The following is a 12,188-nucleotide window of genomic DNA, read 5'->3' on the forward strand; positions in this document are numbered from 1 at the left end:
GACAGTGGTCAGATTTGCAAAAAATACTCCCGTCCTTAGGGTCATAATGGGCTCCGTCCCCAAGGGGTTAAGGCTAAGTTTCCATTTGTTAGGTTTTTTTGGAAACATTTTTGTCACTGAAAAAATCACCAGAAAAAACCCCAGTGCAATTTCCTGCGTCTGACGTTTTTTTCTGGCGTTTTTGCATTTGAGTGGGAATTGCATTTTGCGTTTTTTTTTTTTTTTTTTCAAAATTTGTTGGGTACCAAAAAAAAAGAAAAAAGAAAAAAAAGGATGCAGTCAGGATGGGAAAAAATGTATTTAAAATATATTTTTTATAAAGTGCGTGTGTGTTTCACTTATTTTTCTCTATTTTCATTTTTTTTAGGTAGTTCTACTACCCCCAGTATGGAACAGACTGTTCCATGATGGGAGTAGTAGTACCTGTACTATTAGACATATCACCCGCAATCGTCTATAATATAGCGGAGATGGGGAGCGGCTCTATACAGCGCTCGCATCTCTGCTCTGTACTCCGGCCGTCCAGTGATGTGAATAAAAATTCACATCACTCATTCATATTTTCCGCCCAGAGTGGTGATTGACCAGATGGTTGCGGCCAATCCCCGCTCTCAGAGGGAAATATGAATGAGTGGCCGGCCGGAGCACAGAGCAGAGATGCGAGCGCAGGAGAATGCCGCTCCACATCTCTGCAATAGATAGGACGATTGCATCGGGTGTCAGGATTGACACCTGCTGTGATCTGTCCTTAACTGCAGGTACTACTAGTCACAACATGGAGCACACATTTTGCTCCATGCTGGGAGCTGTAGTACCTGCATTAATAGACAGATCGCAGTGACTGTAACTTCGGACACCTTTTGCGATCTGTCTACTAATGCAGGTACTACAGGTCACAGCATGGAGCAGAGTGCGCTCCATGTTGGGAGCAGTAGAACCTGCAGTTAAGGAAAGAGCACAGTGGATGTCACTTCTGACACCAGCTGTGATCCTCCTGTATAATGTATAGATGCGGGCGGCCACTCTTCTATGGTCCCCTGCACTGACGTATATATATATACACCTATTCATATTTCCCATAGAGAGTTGTGATTAGCTGGAACCATATGGCCAATCACAGCTCTCTGCAGGAAATATGAATAGGTGTATATATACAGCAGTGCAGGGGACTATAGAAGAGCGGCCGGCCGCATCTATACATTATACAGAAGGATCGCAACAAAACCGGGATGATCTGTCAATTAGTACAGGTACTACTACTCCCATCATGGAACAGTGTGTTCCATGCTTGGAGTAGTAGTAGTAACTAAAAAATGTAAAACATTAAGAAATAAAAGTGAAAAAAAAAACACACACACACACACACACACTACATTTTTATTATTGTCGGCTACATTTTTAGTGCCCTGTCCGCCCGCATAAATTGATCCCTGTTAAAACATTGTATAAAAATGTCATTATAAAAAAAGATAAATAAAATTTTTCACTACTGTATCTTTTTTATTATTTTATTTTAATGGTACCCTATGAAATTTTGTTAAAAAATGTATCTCCATCACTTTTTTGGATCACTAAAGTCCAAAAAAAGAATAAAAACCGCCAGCAAAAATGCCAACCCACATGGCGTTTTTCTTTTTTTTTACTCCCATAGAATTCTATGGGAGAAAAACGCCTCGATTTCAGGGGGAAAAAAATGATGTTGGCTCAACATGCTGCGATTTTGCAAAACCGCCAAGGAGCTGAAAAAGAGTGAAAAAACATCAAAAGGATAAAATAAAACACCAAACTGAAAAACACCAAGTGGAAAAAGAATGTTGCTATTTCTCATAGATTTACAGCATAACCTTTACTATTTTGATAAAATGCACCATTAGCAGTGACCCATTAAAAATTGATTAAATTTGCGCAATGTACCAATATGCGCAATGTGCCAATATGCATATAGCCCATAGCCCATGGGCTATATGCATATTGGTACATTGCGCAAATGTAATCAATTTTTAATGGGTCACTATTAATGATGTATTTTATCAAAATAGTAAAGGTTATGTTTTAACCCCTTTTGCATTTCCGTTTTATCCTCCTTACCTTTAAAAAAATCCTAACTCTTTAAATTCTGCACCTAAAAATCCATATGATGGCTTATTTTTTGCGCCACCAACTCTACTTTGTAATGACATCAGTCATTTTACCCAAAAATCTACGGCGAAACGGAAAAAAAAAATTATTGTGAGACAAAATTGAAAAACAAAACAAAAAACATTTTGTAATTTTGGGGGCTTCCGTTTCTACGCAGTACATTTTTCGGTAAAAATTACACATTGTCTTTATTCTGTAGGTCCATGTGGTTAAAATGATACCCTACTTATATAGGTTTGATTTTGTTGTACTTCTGGAAAAAATCATAACTACATGCAGGAAAATGTATACGTTTAAAATTGTCATCTTCTGACCCCTATAACTTTTTTATTTTTCCGCGTATGAGGCGATATGAGGGCTAATTTTTTGCACCGTGATCTGAAGTTTTTAGTGGTACCATTTGCATTGATAGGACTTATTGATGCACTATTTTGGACCTTAGAATTTTTTTTGCACGTACGCTGTTGACCGTGCGGTTTAATTAACAATATATTTTAATAATTTGGACATTTCCACACGCGGCAATACCACATATGTTTATTTTTATTTACACTGTTTGTTTTTTTATGGGAAAAGGGGGGTGATTCAAACTTTTATTAGGGAAGGTGTTAAATGATCTTTATTCACTTTTTTTTTTCACTTTTTTTTCCGGTTGTCTTGAAAGCTGTTCGCGATGCCGCGATTTCGCCACGGCGATCCCGGACAGCTCCCTGAGCTAACTGGCATGGTTTTACTTTCACCTTAGATGCGGCGTTCAACTTTGAATGCCGCTTCTAAAGGGTTAATAGCGTGTGGCACCGCGATCAGTGCTGCGTGCTATTAGCCACGGGTCCCGGCCATTGCTAGGTGCCGGGCCCGACCCGCTATGACGCGGGGCCACACCGTGGCCCTGCGTTATAGAACGGGAGTGGACTCATGACGTAGCAGTACGTCATGGGTCCTTAAGGGGTTAAAGAGCACTTCCTATGGATTTATCCCCCATTATTATTTCTATATCTGCTGGGAAGCATATCTGAGTATTACACCAACTGTAGGGTAGATACAAAACTACAGATCTCTAATATCATTAATTTACAGCATCTGGCCGCAGCGTTTTTTGGCTGAAAAAACACCATGCGGCAGAATTGGCATATTTCTTGGCGTTTTTCCCCCCAAAAAAACAAGTGGAAACTTAGCCTAAGAATGACATATTACCAGATTTATGCTGCCTTATGGCAGCGTAAAGAAGTGACAGATACCTTGGATTTTGCAGTTTGTCATTTATTTGTCGGTATGTCACAATCCAAGTACTCTGTGTGCAGAGTGAGCGGAGCACTGTGTGAGCCAGGAGTCCTATAGGTGATATGCACACCTATACTGTGAGTTAAACAGTACAGCAAGAAGAATAGGCTGTGGGGGACTCCCATACTCAGCTCAAACTACACCTAATGAAGTTTGCTTATAAAAATGCCACCATATTGATAAGTAAGTGACACAACACTGAAATCAGGCTACCTGCCATTACTAAAGATATGAATGGATACTTGGCTTCAAGAGAACCCAGCTCACAGCGCTGATCGACCAGACAGGTAAATTGGCTAAAAGAGGATTTATTGACCAGAATGCTTCTCGTCAATAAATCCTCTTTTAGCCAATTTACCTGTCTGGTCGATCAGCGACGTGAGCCGGGTTCTCTTCAAGCCAAGTATCCATTCATTGCCTCAAATGTTCCGGAGGGCAGCAGAAGACCTACCCTTTATACCTTTTCCATTGTTGTGTATGTGACTACACAACCACCTAGGGGGAGCAGTTAATTTATACACCAATCTCACGCTTTGAGTCCAAACAATATTATTCTATGGAGCGCTTACTTCCTTTTTACTAGAGATATGGCAATCTGGTGACTAGAATAATGTTTTGCACTATGTTTAATTTCATGATCTGTGCTGGAAACTTTTTATGTGCTCTATCTTTTAGGCTTCTGTAACCACATGAAGCCCCAATGGAAGCTGAGCAGCAATGACCTCTGAGTGAATAGGGATGCCTTGTAGATAGCTATACACTTTAGATAAAGGTCATGAATCATGATCATCTAATGGGTATGAAGTTCTCTCTCTCTCTCTCTACTAACATTTGTTTAAAGCTGATTAAGTCAACAGCTATATTAAAGTGAGTCTGTCATAAAAAATAAACCTTAGACGTGTAACAGGGACATTTTCAATGTTTTGATTGGTCAGGCCTTGATGCTGAGTCCCCCACCAATCAGCAGAAGGAGTAAAGTGAAGAGAACGCTTAAGTGCTTCACTCTCTGGCTCTCAGCAATCTTCATCCCTCTTGTCTGGAAATAGACATACAATAGGGCCACAGAATGTTAGCCTTTCACTTGACTCATTCTGCTGATTGGTGGGTGTCCTATGACATGTCCCTATTATGACAGGCAGACTTTAAGTGTACAGCCATCTTAAAAGTTAGCCTCTGCCCCACTTTCAGGTTCATTCAGGAAACAACTAAGCCTTTATTGAGGTCAAGTCTGGCAGACATTATATCTGCAAGTAGGTCTTCTAATGTGGTATATTGGAAAGCATTTTTTGTTAGTAAGTGCCATATACCATATTTAAATGGTAATATATTAATTAAGCCATTCTATATTGTGACCATATAGACAGCTAACAATGGTGATTTCAAGCCTTTTATCTTTTTCTAATTTAATTCTTTTCTAGCATTCTTATTGCATTTTCCATGTTAAGAGATATCATTATTAGTAAATATAAACATTTTCAAAACACTTAATAATCTGCCTTCCTATATCTAACATAACGGTGTGTAACCTTATAAAGACTTGTTCAATGATAGTGGATCTACAAGGGATCCAACGTCTCCCAGCTTATAAGTACAAAAAAGGTATTAAAAAAAACACATTTGATAGAGGCAGGTGCCTAAACCTTAACTTTTAATAACACCAGATAAAATCCACCACGGAAATCATAATCCAGTGCTCAAATTGACCAACACCAATTTATTAGTACAAAATGAACGAAACGAGGACCAAATTGGGTATGCTATATCCCAGAGTAAATGTGCAAAATATGTCATTGAGATTTGTATCATAAGCAGCTCTACTTTACAAAACCCACCGGTTTCAGCCAGTTTTGACTGGCATCTTCAGGGGATATACTAGATGGTTACTCTGATACTGTAATGTAATAACTCAGCATATTTTAAATCATATCACAACCTAAGAGCTCATGAATATTTAGTGCTTCAGAGTCTTTCATCAATTTCTCATCATTAAAATGTATATTCTTTTCCATAACAATTAGATAGAATAATGTAAGGTCAAATAATGGTGCATCCAGGGTACAAAATCCCCATTGATCACCCGTTAAGAGCAGCATCAATGGTCTCCGGTACAGCCATCAGAGATCCAAAAGATACAGTTAAGTTAAAGTTACATGATGAGTAATTGATGAGAGGCTCTGAAGCACTATATATTCCTGAACTCTCAGGTTGTGATATGGTAAAAAATATGCTGAGTTATTACATTACAGCATCAGAGTAACAATCTTGTATATCCCCTGCCTATGCCAGTCAAAACCGGCTGAAACCCATCTGGGTTTTGTAAAGTAGAGTTGCCTATGATATAACTCTAAATTAAATGTTATGCATATTTAATCTGGGATTGAGCATACCCAATTTGGTCCTCGATCCGTGTATTTTGTACTAATAAATTGGTGTTTGATCAATTTGAGCACTGTATTATGATTTCTGTGGTGGATTTTATCCGATATTTTTAAAAGTTAATTATTAGGCACCTCCCTCTATCAAATTTGTTTTTTGATACCTTTTTATTATAATGGTGTGTAACAGCAGCATTTGTGGTATATCACATTTTTTTTTTTTACCCATTGGAAGTGAAATGTTTTCTTATTTTAAAACAGAAGAAAGAAAGAAACATATTAATTTCAAATCCCTTTTCCATCATCATGACTAAGTTAAGGGTTATTATACTTCCCTGATGGTGTCTACCAGGGATTGACTATAATATGTATATATATATATATATATATATATATATATATAACCAGTAGTTTGACCAGTAAAGCCACTTATTTATAAGGCATCCATTAAAAGATACCAAAACATCCTATTTTGATTAATAAACAAGGCAAAGGCACATTTCATTCACAACCAACCCCTTTACGACCAGAGTCAACTATGATTAAGGACATTTCTTTATTTATCATTACTAATACAGGGCTTTAGTTTATATTATAGCAATAGGTTGCATACAATACCTGGAGTTGCTTGGCACTTATTTTTAAGTCTGAGTCATTAAATTCATAGGGAGTGTTCCAACCAAGAGACCCATAAGTGCGCCTCTCTTGAATAAGAGCATGGAAAAAACATAATCCAATTAAAAGCTTCTTAAACACCTATAAGAAAAAAAATGCATTTATAAATTAGAATATTTATTATAGACCTTTGTGTATTTGATGACAACTATTGAGGGCAGTATATACGCTACTTGATTGAGATAACAGATTTGATGCTTTTGTCCAACATAGATTTCTTTAGTTTACTTGTGTTCAATGCAATGAAATCTGGTATGTACATATGCTTCATAGTTGACTTCTTGCCTAAGGACATGCCTTTTTACAGTTTAGTACTAGACTAATTTAGAAAAGGTCCCAGTTTTGGATCTTCCTTCATTCTTTTTGCCTAATAGGGTCTTGGTTTTCACTTAAACAGCACCTGAGCCTACTGCGGAATATCTTCAATTCTCTTACTACCAGGAGAAAACAAAGCAAACCTCCATGGGAGATTATAATGAGAGTCACTGTATCAGGCCTCACCGGCTACATGCCAGGTGTCAGACATGATCAGCAGATGTCATGGTTGCTTTTCAATGACATGTCACAGCTGAATGTACTAATGGGAAGAAATCCCACTTATTTTCTAATACTGGGAAGGAAGGGATGTTTTACTTTGTTGTTTGTTGTTGGGTACGCCTTTAAATGAAAGAATATCCAAAGCGAAAAAAGTACTATTCAGCATTTTACATTTTATGTACACTTATTAAGGAACAAAAATAATGCATCCACATAGAAATTTTAAATTACTGCAAAACTCTGCATGCAGTTATATCTCAGGTAGGTGCATTCTGATCAGACACCGGGTTTTGTTACAAGAGGACATAAAAGTGCTTCACCCCCTATTTTATAAAAAGACTCTCAGGTGCTACTTTTGGATAGTGTACCTCTTGGTGAGAGATTGCTGACTGCTAGACATTTCACTATGATATGCTTAAAGACATTTTGCCCAACCTACAGACTTTGAGAGGGGATGCATCATAGGACTAATTCGTCATCCAACAAACTTCCTGCCATCTAGTCTGTTCTGACCAAGCTAGGTTAGGAGCAAAGGTTACATGAGTGCATTCACACACAGCAGTCAGGTTCCGAATGACCCAGACAAATCATCAATAGAGAGGATTGTTTTCATCTGCAACAAGCACAAACAGCTCCCACAGTTTCCTTGTCTACCATCCAGACAGAGGTGGCATCTTGATTATCCACTCCTGTCAAGTACTTAGCAAAGAAGTGTGGTGTCAAGGTACCCATTACATGTCTTGCCATTGACAGACCTTTGTTTGAAGTGGTGTTGTGAATGAGAAAACTGGACTGCTACAGACTGGAACTGTATCATCTTTAGCAGCAAATAAAGGTTTTGTTTTGAATCCGACAAGTATGGAGACATCAAGGTGAGTGCTTCAACACTGCCTTTGCTGAGAATCACACTTCCCTAACTGCTGATGTGATGATCTGGAGGGCCATTGCATATTACAGTCAGTCACCCCTAGTAGTAATATAAGGGACACTACCGGTTGAGTAATATCTGCAGGACACCTTGCAGCCACAAGTGTTGTCTTCCATGACAGGACTTCCAACTGGTATCTTTCACCAGAATAATGATCACATACAAGGATTTTCCAAGAATGTCTAGATTGTAAAGCTTTATCAATAATTTATTGTTTGTTGAGCATTTATGCTGTGCCAGCTTTGGAAACTTACGAGTGTGCAGAATCTACAGACCCAGCTACGTCACCAGTGGGCAAATTTGACGCAGGATGCCATACTTAAACTGTTTACCTCCATGTCCAACTATATTCTCAAAGATTAACCATGTGCTGCATACAAAGTGCAGTGGAGTTAAAAGAAGAGGGTTGAATTTCTATGCAGTGGGTATGGTATTATACAGTAAATACCATATACCATAAATGGTCACCTAAAATCTCAAATATGGAATAACAAGAGATCAAAACATCTCATCTACCCCAAAATGGCTCTTAGGATGCAACGATTAACCCCTTAACGACGCAGGACGTATATTTACGTCCTGCGCCGGCTCCCGTGATATGAAGCGGGATCGCGCCGCGATCCTGCATCATATCGCGTCGGTCCCGGCGCTCATCAATGGCCGGGACCCGTGGCTAATACCACACATTGCCGATCGCGGTGATGTGCGGTATTAACCCTTTAAAGTGAAACTGAAAGTGACCCGGCTGCTCAATCGGGCTGTTCGGGACCGCCGTGGTGAAATTGCGATGTCCCGAACGGCTGACCAGACACCGGGAGGGCCCTTACCTGCCTCCTCGGTGTCTGATCGACGAATGACTGCTCCGTGCCTGAGATCCAGGCAGGAGCAGTCAAGCGCCGATAATGCTGATCACAGGCGTGTTAATACACGCCAGTGATCAGCATAGGAGATCAGTGTGTGCAGTGTTATAGGTCCCTATGGGACCTATAACACTGCAAAAAAAATGTACAAAAAAAGTGTTAATAAAGGTCATTTAACCCCTTCCCTAATAAAAGTTTGAATCACCCCCCTTTTCCCATAAAAAAAATAAAACAGTGTAAAAAAAAATAAAAATAAACATATGTGGTATCGCCGCGTGCGTAAATGTCCGAACTATAAAAATATATAATTAATTAAACCGCACGGTCAATGGCGTACGCGCAAAAAAATTCCAAAGTCCAGAAAAGCGTATTTTGGTCACTTTTATACCATAAAAAAAATGAATAAAAAGTGATCAAAAAGTCCGATCAAAACAAAAATCATACCGATAAAAACTGCATGTAGTTATGATTTTTTTCCAGAAGTGCGACAAAATCAAACCTATATAAGTAGGGTATCATTTTAACCGTATGGACCTACAGAATAATGATAAGGTGTAATTTTTACCGAAATATGCACTGCGTAGAAACGGAAGCCCCCAAAAGTTACAAAATGGCGTTTTTTTCAATTTTGTCGCACAATGTTTTTTTTTCCGTTTCGCCGTGCATTTTTGGGTAAAATGACTAATGTCACTGGAAAGTAGAATTGGCGACGCAAAAAATAAGCCATAATATGGATTTTTAGGTGGAAAATTTAAAGGGTTATGATTTTTAAAAGGTAAGGAGGAAAAAACAAAAGAGCAAAAACGGAAAAACCCTGAGTCCTTAAGGGGTTAAAAAAGAATATATCGCTTGTCCTGAAATGCTTGAGGCATTATTTTAACTTCAAATAAGTTGTCAAGAACTGCAGATACATTACCAAGAACAATATATATTGATTTTTGAATGCATTGATTTTTGAAGATGCCCGTAAGAAATGTTTGCAGTTAGGAAAGGCACATGCCTTTGATAATATGATGTACCATCCATGCATATAGTAAGTATGTTTTCCACATTAGACAAAGTGTTACTGTTATTAATAACAACTTTTGACTTGTTGATCAGACATGTCAAAAAATCATTGATTGCACCGTATATTTCTCCTGAGATCCACTGTGATCGTACGTTATTACCCGGAGAAGCTGGCGACATTTCTCTGCATAGATTTCTGTACACAGAAAAGGACCGATCTCACGGTAATCTATGGGGCGGAGCACAATGCCGCTCACTTCTCCAGCTCATGACTCACGATCGCATTTTCAGCAGTGAGATGCGTCAGCAGTGAGACATATCAAAAGTTTTTTTTTTTTTATAACAGTAACAATTTAAATGTTATTTTGTACAAACATTCCTATTTTTAGTGGTGCTATTGAAATTATTCATGATATTTTTATACATCAACAAGGTCTTTGCAATCTGGGACATTACTGCATACTAACATTATCAGTATACTATATTCCCCCCAATCCTATTGATAAAGTTCTACATCTTTCATTGTTTTTGTACTATTCTGTAGTAATTACTGCTTTGCTATGTATGTTCTGTCTGTGCATTCATTACTATATATAGAAACCAGTCTAGTCCTCAAATCCCTGATATAAGACACCTATATCTACATATTTTATTCTGTACAAGACAGTAGTCTTCAGGCTAATGTTCAAAAGAAAACAAGAAGTCTGACATGACCTTAGTACAGAATAAAACTTGACTGTTAGAGTTGGGAGTAAGGAGCATTTTTTTCTGGAAAATCTCATATAGAGCTTAACTTCTCCGAAACCCACTGTTCTTTTATTATTCTGGGAGATCTTAATGCTATTGCAAAGGTCACTCAGTGTGCGAGAATTCTTAGCTTTCCTGTCTGTAGAAATCACTTGAGGGGGGAAGTAACTAAGAGACGTGAACAGCCTAGTTACATTATATGTATGCGTTGTCTTGTTAGTTGTATGAAATGCTTGCAAATATACCATCTGTACATTTGAGTATTTGTTGTTATTTCTGAAGCTTGAGATTTTCTTAAAAAAAAAAAAATATATATATATATATATATACACACACAATAAATTAGTCTACACTAGAAATAGGGTAAAAATGTATGTTTCCATACCTATTACCAAAATATCTGTGTAACACAAACTGTCCTCTGAGCAGAATATTTTTGTAAGAGCAAATATGTCAGCCATATGATATACGCATAAAAAATGTCATACTCTATGAAAAATATGTAGATAATTTTGAGTACTTAAAAAGTACCTGTCACCAAATAAACTGTTCTAAATTAAGTCAGGCTATGTTCCCTAACTACTCCTAACACCCCTCCTGCCCTTAAAAAAAATGTCAGAGCTTTAAAACAGCTCTGTATCATACCTTTATTCTTGCTCACATGGTGCAATTTCCCAGCAGGAGAAAGTGGGTGTTTCCCAGCAGGCATGACATCACTTGGTTGCAGAGCTGTGATGAATAGAAGATCTCAGGCTCTGTGCATGTTTCAGTCTGTGTTGCTATCAGTGAGGCTCTCCTGCAGCTTTCAGTCTGTGCAGCTTTCTGTGAGAATCTGTGGAGCTTTTACTTTCTGTGTAGCTGTCAATCAAGCTCAGTGCAGAGAAGCACTTCCTGAGTTTAGTCTCCTGCCCGGCCGGGAGGAGATTAAACTCACTGTATGAATTGTGTCAGGGAACAGAACAGAGCCACCTAGTGGCTGTTTTTTATATTACATTTTAAACAAATTTATGTTGATAATTTTAAAAGCAAGTGAATGGGAAAATATCTGCTTATTACACAAGGAACACAATATTAAAAGTTTTATTTGGTGACAGGTACTCTTTAAATGTAGTTTTACATTTCCACAGGGTATGACAGAGTGACCCATATTCACACTGGCTTCCAATCCTAAAGCACCTACAATGGATCTGTATTGAAAGGCAAAGACATAATAGAGTGGGTGGGGGGGGGGAGGGATAATGGGGAAATGGGAGAACTACTGGGCATGACAGGAGCTGCTGCATTCAAGCATATATAACCTAAAGACCATTTTAATTTATTTTATTTATTTAATATTTTTAATATTTTTATTTTTTTCTGTTTTTTTTTATACAAGTATATTGACCTTCCAATAATTGATTGGGCAGACCCCCATTGATCTTGATAATGGGAGGAAGCATGTAAGCAAACCTTTACGCGTGAGATAAGTACCTTCTTTCAGGACAAAACTTGACAAATATTGCTATTGCAAAAAGAATAACTTAAAAATAGAACAAAAAATAAAACAGAAGCAAAAAACATCATGGGCATAACTAAATAACTACTTAAAAACTAGAACAAGGGTCCTGAAATCTGTTTTAGGTGACATGCATTATATTT

At 37.9% G+C, this 12,188-nt stretch overlaps 1 protein-coding gene across 1 annotated transcript in view; it reads right to left on the reverse strand.

Annotated features, from left to right (window-relative positions):
• LOC130369339 (dynein axonemal heavy chain 3-like) overlaps positions 1–12,188 on the reverse strand; it is a 919,716-nt gene that overhangs the window by 49,059 nt on the left and 858,469 nt on the right. Inside the window, exon 48 of the mRNA XM_056574479.1 lies at positions 6,414–6,551. Coding sequence (XP_056430454.1) covers positions 6,414–6,551 — 138 coding nt within the window. The remainder of the gene's footprint in view (positions 1–6,413; positions 6,552–12,188) is intronic.

The sequence above is a fragment of the Hyla sarda genome, chromosome 4, assembly GCF_029499605.1.
Source record: "Hyla sarda isolate aHylSar1 chromosome 4, aHylSar1.hap1, whole genome shotgun sequence".
Classification (NCBI taxonomy): domain Eukaryota; kingdom Metazoa; phylum Chordata; class Amphibia; order Anura; family Hylidae; genus Hyla; species Hyla sarda.